The following is a 19,689-nucleotide window of genomic DNA, read 5'->3' on the forward strand; positions in this document are numbered from 1 at the left end:
AGGATCACAATGAGCATTTCAACTTCCCCTACAGTGATCTTCTTGTCCGGGAAGAAAGTCTCTGCTTGCAGCTTGATGAACAGGCCAGTGTTCCAAAAGATGCGTGTCATACACCTATCCAGACCAGCCTGCGTTAATGTATGTGAAATGCCCACGGTTATCCACAAGCACCTGGAGAACCATTGAGAAATACTCCTTGCGATTAATGTACTTGGTGGCTAGGTGGTCTGGTGCCAGAACTGTAGTATGCATGCCAGTTATCGCCCCTCCACAGTTCGGGAAGCCCATTTGTGCAAAGCCATCTACAATGTCACGCACGTTGTCCAGAGTCACGGTCTTTCAGAGCAGGATGCGATTAATGGCCCTGCAGACTTCCGTCAACATGAGTCCAACGGTAGACCTTCCCACTCTGAACTGGTTAGTGACCGATGGGGTAGCAGTCTGTAATAGCCAGCTTCCACAGTGCAATCGCCACGCGCTTCTCCAACGACAGGGCCGCTCTCATTCTTGTGCCCTTGCACTGCAGGGCTTGGGCGAGCTCATCACACAGTCCCATGAATGTGGCTTTCCTTATCCAAAAGTTCTGCAGCCACTGCCCCTCATCCCAGATGTGCATTATGATGTGATCCCACCACTCAGTGCTTGTTTCCCAGGCCCAAAAGCGGCGTTCCGCTGTGGTCAGCACCTCCGTGAATGCCACAAGCAATCTCATGTTGTAGCTACTACACGTGGCAAGATCAACATCACACTCCTCTTGCCTTTGTAGTTTAAGGAATAACTTCACTGCCACTCATGACGCGTTGGTCAGTGTGAGCAGCATAGTGGTTAACGGTTCTAGATCCATTCCTGTAGCCCGAAGAGGCAGGGCACGCAGTACACAAACCATTGAAAGATGGTGCCAAATGTGGACGGAAGCACAGAGATTGCTGGCATGCAAAGTAATGCATCATGGGGCATTGGGGTAGGACCCAGGATGCCCTGCAACCCCCTCCGCCTTCCCACAACTCTTAGTGGCAGAAGAGGAAGAGGTCCTCTGTGGAATAGCTGCCCAGAGTGCACCGCTCCGAATACCGCTGCAAGTGCCACAAGTGTGAACACGCTATTGCGCAGGCAGCTGACAGTGTGAACACACAACAGCGGTTTCCCTTCAACGCTCTCTGAGCAGCACTGTAACTCCCAGCGCTGTAACACTGCCAGTGTAGACATGCCCTAAGATTGCCTACAATGAACTGTCAATTATAGTAATGCTGTTTCTGATGTGGATGCTGGCTCACTTAGAATTGGACTGATGCTGTCTTACTTTGTACAGGTAACTGAACAGCCATAAAATAGTTATGACTAATGTTCCCTCTAATTTTTTCTATCTGTGTGTGGAATAAATTTTATTTGCATTGAGGTATGTGCGGATGTGCGCCACCAGTAGAAACAAAAAACCTAAATATATATTTTTACAAAAGTTACCATAGGATAATTACTCCAGCCAGCACAGGTTAGGCATTTTAGAATTCACTACTCAAAGAATTAAATTTAAGTGTAAGAGAAATAAAAATTATGAAGTGCATAGACCAGTCAAAACACTAAAATAACACACTTTGAAAGAATAAAATTACAGGGAATATATGTGGATGGCAGGAAGTATAAAGAAGTAACAACAACAATAATATAAGTATGTGTTGGGAGGTGAGTGTGAAAGAGACAGAGGGTGTGGGTGTGAGAGGGAAAGAGACAGACTGTGTGAGCTTGCTGCTGGGGAAATCTCAGAAAGAGTGCACTGTCTCTTTAAGAAAGGCGCTCACTCACTGTTCACCGCAGCAGCTCTGAGTCCTGAGTCAGGCTGTGTCCCCTATCCCCTGCTCTGTGGAGATGGGGTACAGGGGTGGGGGGAGGGGGACACCCTGACCTCAGCACCTTCCCCCGCCCACCCCATCTGCACAGCCAGCAGGAGGGTCCCAGGAGAAACTGCAGGATGGAGCAATGGGGGGGAGGGGCACCTGAATCCATGCTGCTGGCTGTGCGCACTCTGCTAATCAGCTGGGCGGCATTTGAAGGTCTCATGGGCAGCTGCACAAGCGCGCAGCTTACAGGGAACACACATTATGACTCTCTTTCAGAAATGACTTGACCATAACTCAGGCTGCCAATTTGGAGGTGAAGGGCACTGAAGTGCATGAGGGATGTTATGTCTGAGCTGTGTTTCGCATTTCTGAATGGCCTACAAAAAAGATAGTTATCTAACTCTACAGAAGAATGTGGACTGTGAAAGCTTGTTCTGGAGCTCAAGAGCATTACTGAAACTGATAAAGTAGTTTGATCTATACAAGGAGTCCACTTCCTAATTTTATCTGAGATCTAAAGTTGCATTTACAATTACTGTTCAGTAGATAAGGTTCACATTGATTTCTGGGTAGCTGGTCATCTTCCAGGACTACTCGTGGTTAAAAATGCCTCCATCAAGAAAAAGTTAAGCGAGCAAACAGAAAATATTGTTGGTAGACTGGAGCTAATAGCCCCCTGGTCTGTTCTTTCATTATGGATGTACACTTGTCTGCATAAGTCCCTGGCACACTGGTAAAATAGACAGTTGAACAGACTACCTAAGCTAGGCTCCTAATTAATACTCTGGATACCTGTTTTTTGTTAAATAAATTCCTATTTATAGCAGTGCTAGTCAAGATAGTATTACACTGTAGAAGGAAGCGTAAACAGAATTCTATTTGTTAACACTATACAGCAGAATTAAAATGAAGTATGTGGGTGTTCAGGCTTGATTGATTTTTAGTTTTGTTACCTTAGCACTTTTCATTTTTTAGTTGTTGTTTTTTTCCCCAAACCTGAAGGCCCCCCACCCTTGTTTTTTTTAACCTTTCCTCATAGGTCAAGTTTTCTAAACCTTTTATCATTTTTGTTGCTCTCCTCTGGACTCTCTCCAATTTCTTTACATCTTTCCTAAATTGTGGCACCCAGAATTGGACACAGTACTGCAGCTGAGACCTCACCAGTGCTCAGTAGACAGTTCTCTCCTGTGCCTTATGTACAACACTCCTGCTAATACTTGTCAGAATGTTAGCCTTTTTTGCAAGTTCATCATGTTGTTGACTCATACTCAATTTGTGATCTAGTATAACCCTCAGACCCTTTTCAGCAGTACTAACACCTACCCAGTTATTTCCCATTTTGTAGTTGTGCATTTGATTTTTCCCTTCCTAACTGAAGAACTTTGCATTCCTACTCTCATACACCCATTCGTCCCCCCCACCCAGAAGTGCAGCACCTCCCACCTCCTCCATAGACCCATTCATCCACCCGCCCCACCATAGACCCATTCATCCTCCCACCTGGCCAAGCAGCACCTCTCTTCCCCACCCATAGACCTATTCATCCTCCCCACCTGGCTGTATAGCACCTTCCATCCCCCATACACCCATTCATCCCCACCCACAAATTTTGTAAGCATACTCTCTATTCCATTTATCCCAAGTCATTAATGAAAATATTGACTAGTACCACAGTCAAAACTGACCCCTGCGGAACCCCACTAGATATGCCCTCCCAACTTGATAGAAACCATCGATAACTACTGTTTGAGTAGTCTTTCAACCAGTTTTGAATCTACTTTATAATTATTTCATCTAAACCACATTTCCTTAGTTTGCTTATAAGAATGTCATGTGGGACTGTGCGTATGTCTACACAGCAAAGAAAAACCTGTGCTGGCCAGCTCGGGCTCGTGGGGCCTGGGCTGCAGGGCTGTTTCATTTCAGTGTAGATTTGGGCTCAGGGTGGAGTCTGGGCTCAGAGACCTTCCCACCGCACAGGGTCCTACACAGCAACGAAGCAGCCCCACAAGCCCCAGTCGGCTGGCACGGGCCAACCACCAGTGTCTAGTTGCTGGTAGACATACCTTGTGTCAAAAGCCTTACTAAAATCCAGTTATATCATATCTACTTCTTCCCCACATTCACTAGGCAGGAACCCTGTCAATGAAGAAAATTAGGTTGGATTGACATGATTTGTTCTTGAGAAATCCATGCTGGCTATTCCCTTTAACTCTGTTATCCCTTCGGTGCTTTCAGATTGATTGTTCAATATCTTTCCAGGTCTCAAAGTTAGGCTTACAGGTCTGTAATTCCCCAGGTGCTCTTTGTTCCCCTTTTTAAAATTAGGTACTATGTTTGCCCTTCTCCAGTCCTCTGGGACCTCACCCATCCTCCTTGAGTTCTTGAAGATAAGTGCTAATGATTCTGAGATTGCTTCAGGTAGTTCCTTAAGTACTGTAGGAAGAATTCCATCAGGCCCTGCCAACTTATCTAAATAGTCTTCAACCTGTTCTTTCCCTATTTTGGCTTGTGTTCCTTACTCAATACAACTAATGTTAACAACATGGAGTATCTCATTGCTACAATGTTTTCTTTTTCTTGCTTTCTCTTTAGAAATGGGTGTCCATTCAGAAGATGTAGAGCTCTAATGTGGAGCCTGGGACAAAATCAATAATGGCATCAGAACTTTGTAAAATGATCTCTGAGGCAAAGCTGGAAAGGCACAAGAACTTGTTCTTAAATTACCGAAATCTGCATCATTTTCCTTTGGAATTATTGAAAGATGAGGGTCTGCAGTACCTGGAAAGACTCTATATGAAAAGAAACTCCTTGACCACCCTGGTATGATAAGTTGTTATACTTCTTATTGTCTGTATGTTTATAGTAGTTTGATAAATTCTGATTTGAAAAGAGCGATGAAGTGCATTTTTGTAGCCTGCTACTGGTCTTTCAGAAAGGCTGATCCTGAATGGTGCTGAACACCACTCAGGACCTGGCTCCATTGAGAAGATTTAAACACCACATTGTGTTATATATGTTGGAAGTGCAAATATCCGATGGATAAGATTTTTTGTGGGCTTCAGGTCTCTCAGTATATGCACAGTGTGCTGAGCCATTTGATAGCTGTTTGATAATTGTTTGTCTAACTTGCTCTTAAAAATCTCCAGTGATGGAGATTCCACAACCTGCCTAGGTAACTTATGCCAGTGCTTAACCACCTTGACAGGCAGTTTTTCCTAATGTCCATCCTAAACCTCCCTTGCTACAATTTAAGCCCATTGCTGTTGTCTTAGCCTCAGAAGTTAAGAAGAACAATTTTCTCTCTCTTCGTTGTTAGCCTTTTATGTCCTTGAAAACTGTTGTCATTAGAGCCTTGCAAAAACTCATGGATAGCTACTTTATATCTGTGGATGTCTGCATCTGCGGATGTGAATATCTGCAGACCATTTTTGTGGATCGTGGATTGGCTGCGGATACAAATTTTATATCCATGCAGAGCTCTAGTTATCACGTACCCTCTCAGTCTTCTATTCTCCAGACTAAATGAACCCATTTTTTTCAGTCTTCCCTCCTAGGTCACGTTTTCTAGACCTTAAATCATTTTTGTTGCTCTTCTCTGGACTTTGTCCAATTCATCCACATCATTCCTAAAATTTGGCATCCGGAAGTGGACACAATACTCCATGTTAAATTAGGCCTCAACATGGAGTAGAGTGGAAGAATTACTTCTCGTGTCTTGCTTACAACACTCTTGCTAATGCATTGCAGAATGATGTTTGCTTTTTTTTTGCAACTGTCTCACATGTTCACTCATATTTATCTTGTGATCCACTATGACCCCCAGTTCCCTTTCTGCAGTACTCCTTCCTTGGCAGTCATTTCCCATTTTGTATGTGTGCAACTGATTGTTCTTTCCTAAGTGGAGTACTTTGCATTTGCCCTTATTGAATTTAATCCTATTTACCTCAGAGCATTTCTCCAGTTTGTCCAGACATTCTGAATTTTAATCCTGTCTTCCAAAGCACTTACAACTCCTCCCAGCTTGGTATCGTCCACAAACTTTATATGTGTAGTCTCTCCCATTATCTAAATCATTGATGAAGATACTGAACAGAACAGGACCCAGAACTGATCCCTGTGGGACCCCACTTGATATGCCCTTCCAGTTTGACTGTGAACCACTGATTACTACTCAGCGGGCACTCGTCAAGGATACGCAACACAGTCTGAATTTGACTGCATCTACATTGCAGGTTGTTAGAGAAATCCCATTTGAAGAGATTGACCGCACAATTGCCCTGTCCTGTTCAAAACCAGTTCAGGGATAACCACAGGTGCCTTGGCAGGTCAAAACCCACTGGGCAGATAGTTTTTAACTTGTGGCTTGTGCTTGCATTAAGCAGAGGAAATATGTTAGAAACTATCTTGGCAAAGCTCAGCTACAGGCGTCATTAATTACAGTCGTCTGCCATGAGCTTCATATCATTCAGGATCTGGTCGATTTCTGAGAAGACCTGAGCTTGGTAATTGCATGAGATGTCATTGGCGAAGATAAACTTGCATGAGACTGTTACTGGCAAGTCATTGATGTACACGTTAAATAATATTAGTGAAAGAACTGAACCTTGAGGAAGACCATTTATCTGACACTTCCAGGAACTGCAACAGTTGCCTACGTGTACTCTGAACCACCTGTTTTGGGGGAAGAGATCTACTGCTTCGACCACCCAATTGGAGGCCACTTGAGAGAGTTTACACAGAAGGCCTCTGTGCCAAATCGTGTCATAAGCAGCAGTCAAATCCAGGAAGACTGCTCCTATCTTTAGATTTTGTTAAAAATGATTTTAGAGAAAGATGGTCAAGACCAAGACTTGATCACAGGTGATTGTCCTTTCCTGAACCCTGCCCGTGTAACCTCCAAGATATCGTCCAGCTCTGGAGCGATTCGTTTGAGGATCAAATGCTTAAAAACCTTGAAACACTCTGAGAGCAAGAATACTGGGTGGTAACTTGCCATGTTATAGAAGTCCTTGTCCGGTTTGAGAATGGCTATAACCTTTGCTTGACATGGTAGTGCATGGTAGCTTCTTCTCAATAATGACCCATATATAGAAATTTAATGAGCCACTATGATGACTTTGGTTCAAGGTGCTTAAGAAATTCTGGCAAGATGTTATCATATCCAGTTGCTGTGCCTGATTTGAAGGAGTTAAGGGCCTTATTTAGCTCAGGGCTTGTCTTCGCTACCGGGGTAAGTCGACCTAAGTTACCCTACTCCAGCTATGTGAATAATGTAGCTGGAGTTGACCTAGCTTAGGTCAACTTATCTCAGTGTCTTCGCTGCACTGCATCGATAGGAGACGCTGTCCTGTCGACTTACCTTAATCTTCTCCGGGAGCTGGAGTACCGGGGTCAACTGGAGAGCACTCTGCGGCTGATTTTAACAGGTCTTCACTAGACACACTAAATCAACCCCTGCTGCATCAATTGCTGCAGCAGTGAAGACCAGCCCTCAGTCAAGGAACTATATAAGGCTTCAGATAAATTTAGTTAAACCTACCAGTTGAATGCATAGGGCATAAAAATTCACTGAGTAGTCTTATGGTATATTCACCCTCTTGTGCTCTGTGTTCACCACTGAGCTTCAGTGTGATTTTTCAGACTTACAGATTTTGCCCACAAGTCTCATACTCCTTCCTATTTATTGTTTGATAAAACTTCCCTGAGAGGTGTAGCACATTAGTCTGGTCTACCTTCTCTTGTTCTGCGAGATAGTATTTACTTTGCTATGTGTGTCATTGAAAAGGCAGTAAGTATCAGTTTTAGGCTGTGATTCTGAGCTGGCCTTTGGGGCTGGTAAAACCTGTGGCTATAGGCTACCACCTATCCAACGAATGTAGAAATGTCTGGGGTAACCTAAGCTTTTGTTTAAACAAAAACCCCCAAAAACCACAAAACACAATCCAATAATGTTCCAGCCCTTCTTATTGCAAATCATTGTGAACCAATACTGACAATTACTTGGCATGATCTGATCTTTTCTCTGCAGGGTATGGGTTATTGTGCACCTGCTTTGTGAAACACATTTCCTGTTGATATCCCTGATTTCCATTTTCCAAATTATTAACCTAAGTTATATTTGTCATAGGCTTTTAGCTGATTTTTACTGAGGCAGCTGTGCAGAATCTGTGAACTTCTAATTTTAACGTCACTGTAAAGTGCCATGATAAACTTTAATTTGTTTTGAAGAAGGTGCAGTAATACCCTGTCATTGCTCATGTTCTCATTAAGATATGCCAGATTTCTGTTGTGAGCTTTTAAAACTCAAATTCATTACCTCATTCCTGTATTTGACCCTCTGTTATCACACATTTTGTTTTTTAAGCTTTCACACATTGCAAGGGAAAGCCAACAAGTAAATTTTGGGGAAGTGGGGGTTGAAGAGAAAATACTACATTAAAATAGACACACCAGGAGTATCTGTTAGACTAATAAATAGTTTAGGGCAAGAATTCATTAACATTGATCTAGAGTTAGGTTGGATTGAAACTTTTTTTTCATTGGAACTTAAAGCAAAAACTGTTTGCTGGGTTTTTAAGGGTCAAGCTAGTTTCTGCATTTATTTGGTTAACACCAAGAAAAATATACAAGGAAAAGAAGATCATGCAAAAACCTTTCTGTGCTATATTAGGGAGCTGCATGTATATTATGTGGAAAATGAATGTATTGTAATACAAACTTTCCAGCAGGTGGCAACCACTGCTTAGCTATCTCCTGGTTTCTTCTGGGGCTTGAGGACACTTTCATATAGAAAATTGACTCAATTATGGAGCTGCTTCATGGTTAAGGCTGAGCTGAGGTTTGCACTTTAATCAGGGATGTTCTACATCATTGTTATGTATGAGAAATATGCATATCTTGCCTATGTTTTACAATTTTCAAATTGTGGAGAAATATGTTACCTAAAAAGAGTGTTTTAAGAAGCAATATTGTTTAAATTTAGATGAAGAATGAACATGAAAACTGCCAAACTCTGTGATTGTGCTGTCATACTGTATGCTGTTAAATGTTCTTCATTAAAACTTATTTCCAGTTCTGCATGTCTAAACTCTGCATTCCATATAATTAAAACCAGAATTTTAAAATCAAAATGCAGTTGCTGCATTTAAAGTAGATTTCCTAAGCAATACAATCTTCTTAACCTTGAATAAGGGTTTTCAATATGGCTTCCAGCACAACATATTCCAACCTCTCCTAAAATTCCTGCTAGTTGCCCTTTCCAAGAAAACCTAGGAAAACCTGTCTTGATTGGCAAAAAGGGTGTGTTTTTCAAGCATGTTAGCTCAGTTGAGTTAGCTAAACATGACTGAAAAACCCTATTACGCTTCAGGCTAACATGTTTCCGCACTAGGCTAAAATACATCCAATTAACACAGCTTCAAACACAATTCTGATGTCTGACTCAGCTCATTTGCACAACTCAAGCAATTCAAAATGGCCAATTTCTGGCCACACTAGCCAGCTGACATTTTCCCTGTTACGAGAAGCTTTCAGATGACCATCCGTTAGCTCCCATACCAATTTCCCTTCCCTCTGGGGTATAGGGAATGTGTCAGGGGAGGAAAAGGGACCACATGGAACCCAAGGGCAATAAACTGCAGGTTTGAGTTCGAGCAACTTCTATTCAGACTAGCTCAGAATCAGAGAGTTGTGCCATATCCCTCGCTACCCTTTGCTTTCTTGCGCTGAGTGGAGCTTAGATGCAGGAGAAAATCTAACCTGCTGTGTCTTAAAATTATTAAAAAAGCATATTGATCCCAGAGTGTTGACTGCAATAATGTTTGTTTACACTTAAAAAGACTATCCAGAAACAGGCATGCGCACCCAGGGGTGAGTCAGAATACAGGAAAGGACGTGCATCTTGACAGGCATAAAGAAATGTGATGAGTTTGATATTTCTGGTACAGAGGTGTTGAATAAACTGTAGAGAATGCAGGTCTTGTCCTGCTACTCAGCAGTATTACAAAGAAAATATATGTTGTTTAGGAGATGGTTTTGCATGCTTCCTGCTTTTTACTACTGCTGTATCAGTAAACATTTTCTTTCCAGCAGCTGCTTAGGAAATCCCTCTATCTCATCCCCAACCCCTTACCTTTAATTCCCTTTCAAAAGGTGAGTATTGATAATCCATTCTTCCAACCTTGGAGGGCTGGATGCAGTTTGGTCTAGATTCCATCAGTGTCACTTCTAGACTATGAAAGAATGACATAAGGTGCTCCATTTTCTCATCCTTCCATCCCCAAGGCTGAGTGTTGCTGATTTTGGTTGGCGTTAGTTGAAAACACAGTTCTACTGAAACACACTTGTGATAAACTTGTTGGCATGGTTATTAAAATGAGTAGGATGCATGTTAGTTTTTAAAATAACAAATCTCTAACTTTTCTTTTTCAGCCAGAAAACCTTGCACAGAAGCTTCCAAACCTTGTGGAATTGTGAGTGTTGGAGTTTTGACTAAATTTATTATGCTAATCAGTGTAATTTTTTTTTTAAATAAGAATGCTGTGTTTGTATACATTTTTCCTTTTTAGTATAATGTGGTTTTTCTAGCTACATTCAGGCCCATGCTGAAATTCCTTTCTGTGTCATAATTTCTTGTTCAGATTGTGTTATGAGGGAATGTTGATTTCCTCCACCCCATGTGGTAAGAAAGGGGTGTGTACTGGTCTTCATACCAGGGCTGTGCACCTTGATCCAGCTAGGGAAGGCATCACATTTGTTGTATTGTCCTTTGCAATTAAGTATAGCCCATTTGGGTAGTAGAAGTATGTTACATTTTTTTGAGGCCTATATTTGATGTAGTTCACCAAATAACCATCATTCAATAGAACTGAACTTTAAATATGCTTTCTCTCCTTACCTCCCATACTACTATATGACAGATATGACCTGATCTTAATGGATGGTTTGGTAGTGCAATGTGTTTTTGAAGTACCTACTGTAAATTCAAACTTAAAGGAAGCATGGGGTGTTTGAGTAGTATAAGTTATCTGTCTGAGCATGTCTTCTCAATTTGGCTGTTGAAACCACACCCTTTCTAGGACTCGTGTCCACAACATAGTTTAACTGTTTCGTAGGTCATTGCAGTCTCCAGCTTGCTGAAGAGACAATCTTGCCTCATCTTGCCCTATATTTTGGGTTCACATACACTGGAATAGCAGAGCAACTTTCTTGTATTTGATATATTTAAGAGTGTTTGATGTTTTGTCACCAGGCATCAGGAACTTTTAGTATTATCTGATGATGCCTTTAGAAGAGCAAGCCTAACGTTGCTTGGAGGAGGTCAATTTAAGAAGCAGCAAATAAGCAAAAGAAGTCTATTAATATATATTTACTAGATTTAGTTATCTCACGACCACCAAGCTTTGTTGTGCTATCATTATCCCATGTATTTGATATGTAGGTGATTGCAATTGTTCTGCAGCTTCTATAGTTCATATAACACAATTTAAATTGTTAGCTGAGATAATAATTGGTTTGGGGCTAGAGCAGAAAATGAAGTAAAAAGGAACAATAAAATATATAGATTTTATTTTAAAAAGAATAATTTGCCAATAGGTTCATATTTAAAATGCTGATTTGTTACTGTAAATATGCCTCTTTACTTTAAAGCAGTGTTTCCTATACTCTTGAAAGCTGAGCTCCCCTTCCAGAAAATGAAATGGAATATATCCCCCTTGCAATACCACCATCTGTTTTTAAAGATCTACTCATCTTAGTGTAATTATTTTCCATGCTTCCCACCAGGGGTGCACCCCTCACTCAGGGAAACTTTTTTTGGTACAGAGCTTTGTAATGATACTTCTGCTTTCTTATGTGTTTTGAGCAGTGAAATACTTTCAGGGTCAACATTTAATGATCATACTTACCACCCACTGAAATGAGTGGGAGAGTTCACACTTCAGAGCTATTGTTTCAGGCTGTCTTCAAACACAGGCAGACGTCTCTGCGTAAGTTACACATGGTTTCCATTGTGAAGGTATTCTTTACAACCACAAGCGCGAGAGACATACTTTTAAAAAACAGAAAACTGAGACTATGCAGAACATTGAAAAGTCTGTGTCCTCACTTCACCAGTTAGATCTTCCCAGAGGGACGTGACCCTGCTTTTGGGAAACATTGTTTCACAGTATAATGGAAAAATTGCTTGTTCAAATCTTTTACACGCATGCTTAAATCATCGAAGTACTCATTATCTTTTGAGAATAGACAAGGTAACTCTATTTTCAGGTATTGATTGCTTGCCTACAAACTTTATATAGTCTTTCTGTTTTCAAGCAGAACTTTACAGTTTAAAAGATATGGATTAAGCTCTTCTTAAATTACAGTAATTGTGGGTGTTTACCACCAGGGAGCCCTAAAAGCACTTTATCAACCTTAAAATAGCTACTGAAACTTGTCTGGACTTGTCACTGTATTTATTGGTTGAAAATAGCTTTTGTAAAATTTAATTTACTAATATTTTTTAAAAAGCACATTATCATGACAAGTAGATTCTGCATGCTTATGAACTGTAAGTGTACATAGTTGATTTATTTGTTTAGTTTTCCCTGTACACAGCAGGAGAGGACCTATGGCAGAATTTAGTGCAATCTGGTGACTCCTGATTTATTTTTTCTACCTTGGGATTTTTAGTTGTTATGAAGAAAAATTGCATACAACAGCTTGAAATGAAATAGTTGTGAGTACAATGATCATGTGCATCACATTTGAATATTCTAATAATCATCAGCTAAGACGTGCTTGACCTTAATATTTCTTCATGATTTAAATATGATACAAGTGAAACCTTGGGATACGTTAATTAGTGTTGTACAATTTACTGTCATACTCAGAAAGAGAAATGGCTGTGAAGGTTTTTTTCTCTTTCCATTTCAGATTGAACATTTTGCCAACTGATTATCTAACCAAAGTCCTTGAGGGTAACAGGTGTTGTTTGTTCTTTTCCCCCCAGGTACCTTCATTCAAATAACATAGTTGTTGTACCTGAAGGTAAGTGCCCTATTAACTTCAAAATAAGTGGCAGAAACTATCAAATATTTTCCTTTATTCAGTAAAAAGGCCTGTTTTCGTTATGTTCCCATGAAATTCTAAAGATATCCACAGAAATACACCACTGTAGTCCTTAGAATGTTGATATCTTTGCTTGTACTATGTTTTACTATTTTATTAAACTTTGAGATGCATCTACATGTTGTTCACTCTAGTTCCAGTTACAGGAAGTGAAAAGACTAAATGGCACTTATCAATAAAACAACTCTCCAGAATCATTCCTGCTCTCTAAGCCAATTATTACGTACAATACTTCCATTTTGCTTGGTCATAATTGGTAGTTTTAAACCTAAAGCATCAATAATTGCATTGGCCTCTCTATTCCTTTCATTTTATTGTGGAGCAAACATGTCCTACCTTCAGAAAAGAAAACTTTAAATTCCCAGTCTGGGGTGAGTAAATTAGATAGAGGTGATGGCAAAGAAAAGTAAAAAGTAATTTCATGGGAGAATCATGGTTGGAAAAATATCAAAATCTATGGTTTCTTATGTGTGATTTATTTTTTTTCATATTTCTATACCCCCAATATTGCTTGTTATCAATAGAAGCGCTTACAAATACTTAGCTCCCATGACATTCAGCTATGAGACCAATGGTTTTAATACCTCACAGTCCGCTCAGACATAGGAATTAGATATTGAGGCCTTCTATCATCTCATAGTCCTATTAAGGTTTTAACATTACTCCTGGGTCACATTCTTTTTTTTTTGTTTGTTTGTTTTTGTCTCTATTCTCTCACTAGCTATTGGCTCCTTGGTTAAACTGCAGTTTCTGGACCTAAGTGACAATGCTCTTGAAATTGTGTGCCCTGAGATTGGCCACCTGAGGTCTTTACGTCACCTTCGATTGGCCAACAACCAACTGAAATACTTACCTGCAGGTGAGGGGTTCAGAGCAGTGACAAATGGATCTGGCCTAAAACTAAATTTGTGCATGTATTTACGATGTACACTTCAATTCTGTGATTTAAAAAAAAGGCTGATGCCAGTAAATTTTTACGGTAGAATGGGCAGGGGGACTGTTATCCTCAGTTTTATATAGTGCCAAACATACTCTGTGTTTAACAAATAAAAAGTAGTAATCTTCCCAGTAGCATGCTATTTCTGATGGTGGACTTTGGATAGAAAAATGTTTGAAGGATTCTTTTTTCATATGGATCTTCTATGATATTCTTTGCTATTATATCAATAATATTTCAAGCTTCTTGAAGGAGACATAACACGGTAACAACAAACTTCATGATGGCAAAATGACCTTAATTCCTGTTTCACAGAATTTAAAGGATTCAGTTCTTCTCTTACTCTTCTGTCCCGTCTCTCCCATGTCTGTTTCCTAAAGAGACACTACTCCTGTAGCTTTTTTTAATTAAGTAGTTAGAACAAAATTTGTCATCTATCGCCACAGTGAGGTAAATAAACAAGTATAGTCCAAAAGAAATCTGACATACTGTTAAAAAAAGATTGACCCGCAGCAGTTTTTCAATGGCTTTATTTTATTTCTTGCGTATCAAAGCATTTAAAAGTAACTTTCCCCAAAATGAAGCTGCTTTCTTATCAAGTTGTTGAGGTTTTTTAAAACCTTGCTTTGTTTTTTACTGTGTTTTGATCTGTACAGAAGATAGCATGTAAGGTCAGCATTTCAAAAAATTCTTTACTTAATCTAACAGGATTAGCTTTTGGCTGGAATTTTAACTAAATTTTGAACATGTTTTTCCTGCGTTTGCAAAACACAAATTTTGCATTCTTTAGGAAGATGCTTAAAGCTTTGAGCACAGAAATTGAGCTGTCCTTTCCCTCTGTTTTTTCAGCTGTTGTAAGCTTTACAGACTAATGCAAAAAGTGGTGGTGATTAGAAATTATAAATGTACACAGCTGTGTATGGATTGAAATTACATAAACCTGTAAACATTATGCCACAAAGCAAGTAAAATGTTCATCAGTTTTCAGATAGATGCTTCTTTCTTTTGAGTTTGTGTTCCTTATCGATAACTTACTTTGTGGTGTCATACCATGAAAGAAAGATTTGTTCAAAGAAAAACTGACACATTTCCTGCAAAACTTCATACATAAACTTAAAAAGGTTCCAAAAAAGGAGACTTTGAAAAGGATAATTTACATTAGTGAAGGGTTGATTGTGTCTACCACGTTTGATTAGGAACTAGTATTACTGGTGTAGGCAAGCTGCATTTATTTCCTTGTGAATTATATGAAATTTTGGATATTAAGCTTCCTTATTTTGTGCACTCAAAGCCTTGGGTGCATGAACATTTCAGATGCAGAGTAGCTTGTTTGTATGCCAGATGGTCCAGCAGCATTTAGGTGTTGTGGTGCTGATGTAGGGTCTATGTACATAAACAGCTTAATGCTACTCTTACTAACCACTTCCTTTTCAAAATGCTGTCTGTATGGCTGAACGATATGCAGCTTGTGCATTATCAGTCTGAGCAAAATGAATCTTTCATTTCTGTGAAGTGTTAGCTCTGCTACTCTGTTGCACTGAATGTTTTCTGCCCATAATGCTTCCTGGAGGGGTTGAGGGGACTTCATTAGTACATTTGAATAGCTTTTGTCTTGTCATCACAAAAGATTGTGAACGTTTTTATTCAGAGAACTCTGCAAGGAGGATTAATTAATGAAATGTTGGATTTTTAAAACCTGGAGGAAATAAATTAAGAATTCTAAGGTAGATGGACTACATGAAGTTTTGTTAAATAGCTTGAAATGGTCTAGTCTCTTTTAGTTACATTGGGGGTACAGGTAGCATGTGAACCTCATAGTGAGCTGTTGTGCAGTATTCATGCTGGAAAGCTAGCAGATTTAATAAAATGGATGAAACTGAGCTCTAACTTCATGGTAGCATAAAAGATTTTTCTTGTTTTAATGTTTTTTTGCCAACTACCTCTCTTTATGTGGATAGTAAATGCTGTTAGGCAAGGACAGCTGCTTCTTCCCTCCTTTTGGTAATCAGAGGGTGTTACAGAATAACCATCCAAATTACCTACCAGTAGTTGGTAGAACTGAAAAACCTGTGACTTAAAATACAGTTCGTTAGAAGAAACGAAATGGCTTGCAAGTGCATGAGATGGTAAATTGTTAGTCACCTATCAGCCCTGGTGCCCCCTTTTTTTTTTTAAATCCTGGCTTAGTCCTAAGTAAAGTGTATTTGCTTGCCATTTGTACATATTACACAAGTACCATATAACTAATAGTAAAGACTGTGACTAGAATAGCAGAAAGCATCGTAGGTCACAATGGAAGATCCAAATAAGTCAGCAAGCAGTGATCAGCCATTCTGTAACCAGACAGGCTAACCTATAGCATAATGTCTCTACATGGGGAAAAAAGCGTATTTAAGAACTCTTGGCCTGACCTTCCAAAGTACTAAGTGCTCTCAACACCTAATGAAGTTGTGAGCACCTAGTGGAATGAAGTCCTATGCTCAGTAATATTCTTAATGAACTTGATGATGATGATAAAAGTTTTAATTGTGACTTCAAGACAGTGTGACTGTAATAATGTGTGGGTGATGAAACATTTTCAGGAATATTCTAGCACATTTAATGTTTTTGAGCTAAACTATGTCCTCTTCCTTCGTTGTAGCTGTTTAGGAGGTTAGCAAACGTTAAGAGTAATCTAAATCACAATAAACAGTTGTCTCACTATTGTTTTTAAATACTGCTTTCACATTTCTGCCCTCATTAAACGCTAGCACTAAGCTTTAGACTTGTGTTACAAAACACAGAAGTAGCTTTATTTAAAAAAAAAAAAACTTTCAGGGAAAAGATGAGCCTTATGGCGGGCATGGACTGTGTTCCTCTTATTTGGAAAGCATCTAGCCCATTTTGACACTACCACAATATACCTAATTTTCCTTTGATGCTTATTAAAGATGACAGAGTCAGTGTCATACAAAGATTAGATGATTTGGTTTGGCCTCAAGACACCTTGGTTAAATTCAGACTCAGCCATTAAATCAGTGTGACCTCCTTTTCTTCTTCTTTAAACTGTTATAAAACCTTATTTATCCCACAAATGAAGTAGCAGGGCTGATGGCAAAACATACCGACATATAAATAACAAAAGTGCTCAATTTTGAGGGTGGGGGCAGGAAATTGTCCAGAATAAACATACAAAATTTCATAATATATTGCAATAAAATTTGGTTAGAAGGAAAATGTTTTAAAAAAGCCTCTTCAAGTAAGTTTTTGAATGTACTGCTGTTAGGGTTAGTGACTAGATGGGAATCTTCACATGAAATGGCAGCCATCAGTATCTGGATCCTACTTCCACCACAGCCATCTTTACAAAGACAGCACTGCTTCAAAGAATTCCTGATGATGATAAGCAATAAGAAACAAATGTATTGTGAGGCATAAGGTTTGCAAAGTTCTCAGAGCTCTTTTCTGATGAATGTTCAAATCATTTTATTGAATAAAGTGTAAATTATGAAGTTTTCAGGTTTAATAACCCGTCTTGCTTGGTATTTGTACACAGTATCATTGAATATCAAGTAAACTTTCTCTGATACTTACAATTAACTGTACCAGTTTATCTCCTAAATTCTTGAGGGCTGTGGGGGTAAAACTGGCTCCCTAAATAGATTATCTCTGTTGATGGGCAATGCTGATTCTTCATATAGTTAAGAAAATCATATCCTCTAAAGCAGCTTTGGCAGTGAATTTGTACACTGATTTTTGCATACCCTAATACCTGCTATTGTGCATAGCCTAACTTGTACTCTGTTTAGAGATTTCTTATTCTCATTTCAAAGTTTTGCTTTACAAGTTCTAGTTCAGAATTTTTTCTCTTAGCTTAGATTTTCCACTATTCGTGCCTGTTGCAATTATACTATAATTTGTCTGTACAGATCTTCCAATTCTAAACAGTTACTTAGTTTGTAATAAGGTTTAGCTTCAGTTTCTCATTCACAATTACGTACAGAGTTCTTTAACACCCTTTTTTTTTTTAAACTTTAAGCTTAATATCTACTTTTTATTAGTGGCCTTTTCCACATAAGAAGCATTGCATCATATCACTTGTTCCACCTGAATTCCTTTGCAAACTGTTGAATAGATATTTTGTCCAGACCTTAAATTTAGGTCACAGGTATTTTTGATGTGTGATCCTTTCCTGTAGACATGGCTACTGTTAGGGTTCAGCTTGATTTCAAATCATAAGGTTTTGAGGATAAAGTGTTGTTTCCATTTTAGGGATTAAATTTCGGTTGCACTGAAGTCAATGAATCCAGGTTTTGGCACTAGATGTCATTAAAGTGAGGGTGTGTTAATATGTTCACTGTAGTTACAGTTAAGGCTTCATGTATGACAAGACAGGTGTTTTTATTGCATGTTACTTGAGATACATGTTGCTTGTTAGATGCAAGTTATAGCATCTTGCTCTGACTTAATTAAAAATGAGGTTATGTTTATTCAGCAAATGTTATAGTTAATTATAGATTTAGTAAGTGAAAAGCTTAATGTTTTGCCAAGTTTTGAAGGAAAGTGAAGTAATTAAACAAAAGAGTTGTGCATGGTTTATGCTTCCAACCCATATTTTGGCAAAGTTCCCTCTCAATAAATGTGTGCATTGCTTTTTAAAAAAACATTTAAGAAAACTATTAGTAAATATGTTTGGTTGGAGCAAATCAAATTTCCCTGGTCATATTTTGCTTTTCATACTTTGATTAACAATAAGAGTTGAGTCCTCAGTCAGGGGAAAAAGTACGTGGTCTGGTAATATAACTTTTTTTACGCAAAGGGATGATACAGACAGCAGTTTCTTCATTTGATTCATAAAGAGCAATTGCGGCTTGATGATGGTTTTGCAACACATGATGTGGTTGAAGAGAGGTGCAGAACTCTTTGCAATAGTCAAATGCGGGTTTTGCAAATTCTCTTCCTTTTCTGTATAAGGCAGTATCATGTGGTTTCCATCTCAAATTGATATTCCTTTACTGTCTTTAGAGACTTGCATCTTGCCCCCGCCGCCTGCCATTTTACTTCCTCTCTGTTAAACCAAAAGGAAACAGTATTTATCTGCCTCTGGCATTTCTAAAGTACATACTGCCATAATATTTAACTGCCTTGGTACCATGTATTGGATCCAGGCTGGATTCTAAAATTCACCCATTGTTTCCCCCGCCCCCTTGATATTTTTAAGGCAAATTATTTTAGAAGTAAAATGAAGTCAATTTAAACATTAAAATATAATTATATAGATGTAAAACTTTTTCTTCAAAGTACTTTACAAAGATGAATTGATCCTAAGACCATCCGTGTGAAGTCGGTAAGGGAGTGTGTTAACCTCATTTTGCAGCTGGAGAAGAAAGAATTTAATGTAAGTGATTTGTTGTAGGCTACAGAGATGATCTGTGTTTGAGCCAGGATGAGATCTTGGGTGTTCCTGGCTCCCAGTCCCTCTCTTAAGAACACACCTTTTTGAAGTTTATTGTATTAAATATTGGAAGAGAGAAGATGTCTGTCTTCTCTGTATTGAAAGTGCAATATGTATGTTCAGGTACTTAACTGATGGTTTGTATGTAAAATATTTTTTTTGCATGTCACACTGATATATGCATATGCTAACTCTTCTGGAATAAAGTGTGTATTTCGGTTTAAAAATGTGAAATGAGTAGTGGGAAGCCTCAGTATAGCAATAAGGTGAATAAAATATGTTTTGCAGCTGAAACTACTCACTTTTGCAGAAGGCTAAATAGGGGGGATGAAGATTAATTTCAAAACAACAATGTACGGATAGCCATCTGA

At 39.0% G+C, this 19,689-nt stretch overlaps 1 protein-coding gene across 2 annotated transcripts in view; it reads left to right on the forward strand.

The window, feature by feature from the left end:
• LRRC28 (leucine rich repeat containing 28) overlaps nt 1-19,689 on the forward strand; it is an 89,042-nt gene that overhangs the window by 5,380 nt on the left and 63,973 nt on the right. For both annotated transcript variants that reach the window (XM_073304279.1, XM_073304280.1), the window contains exons 2-5: nt 4,431-4,658; nt 10,269-10,309; nt 12,829-12,866; nt 13,669-13,806. In XM_073304279.1, the coding sequence (XP_073160380.1) occupies nt 4,491-4,658; nt 10,269-10,309; nt 12,829-12,866; nt 13,669-13,806 (385 nt within the window). In that variant the 5' untranslated portion in view covers nt 4,431-4,490. The remainder of the gene's footprint in view (nt 1-4,430; nt 4,659-10,268; nt 10,310-12,828; nt 12,867-13,668; nt 13,807-19,689) is intronic.

This window comes from Lepidochelys kempii, chromosome 10 (genome assembly GCF_965140265.1).
Source record: "Lepidochelys kempii isolate rLepKem1 chromosome 10, rLepKem1.hap2, whole genome shotgun sequence".
Lineage (NCBI taxonomy): Eukaryota > Metazoa > Chordata > Testudines > Cheloniidae > Lepidochelys > Lepidochelys kempii.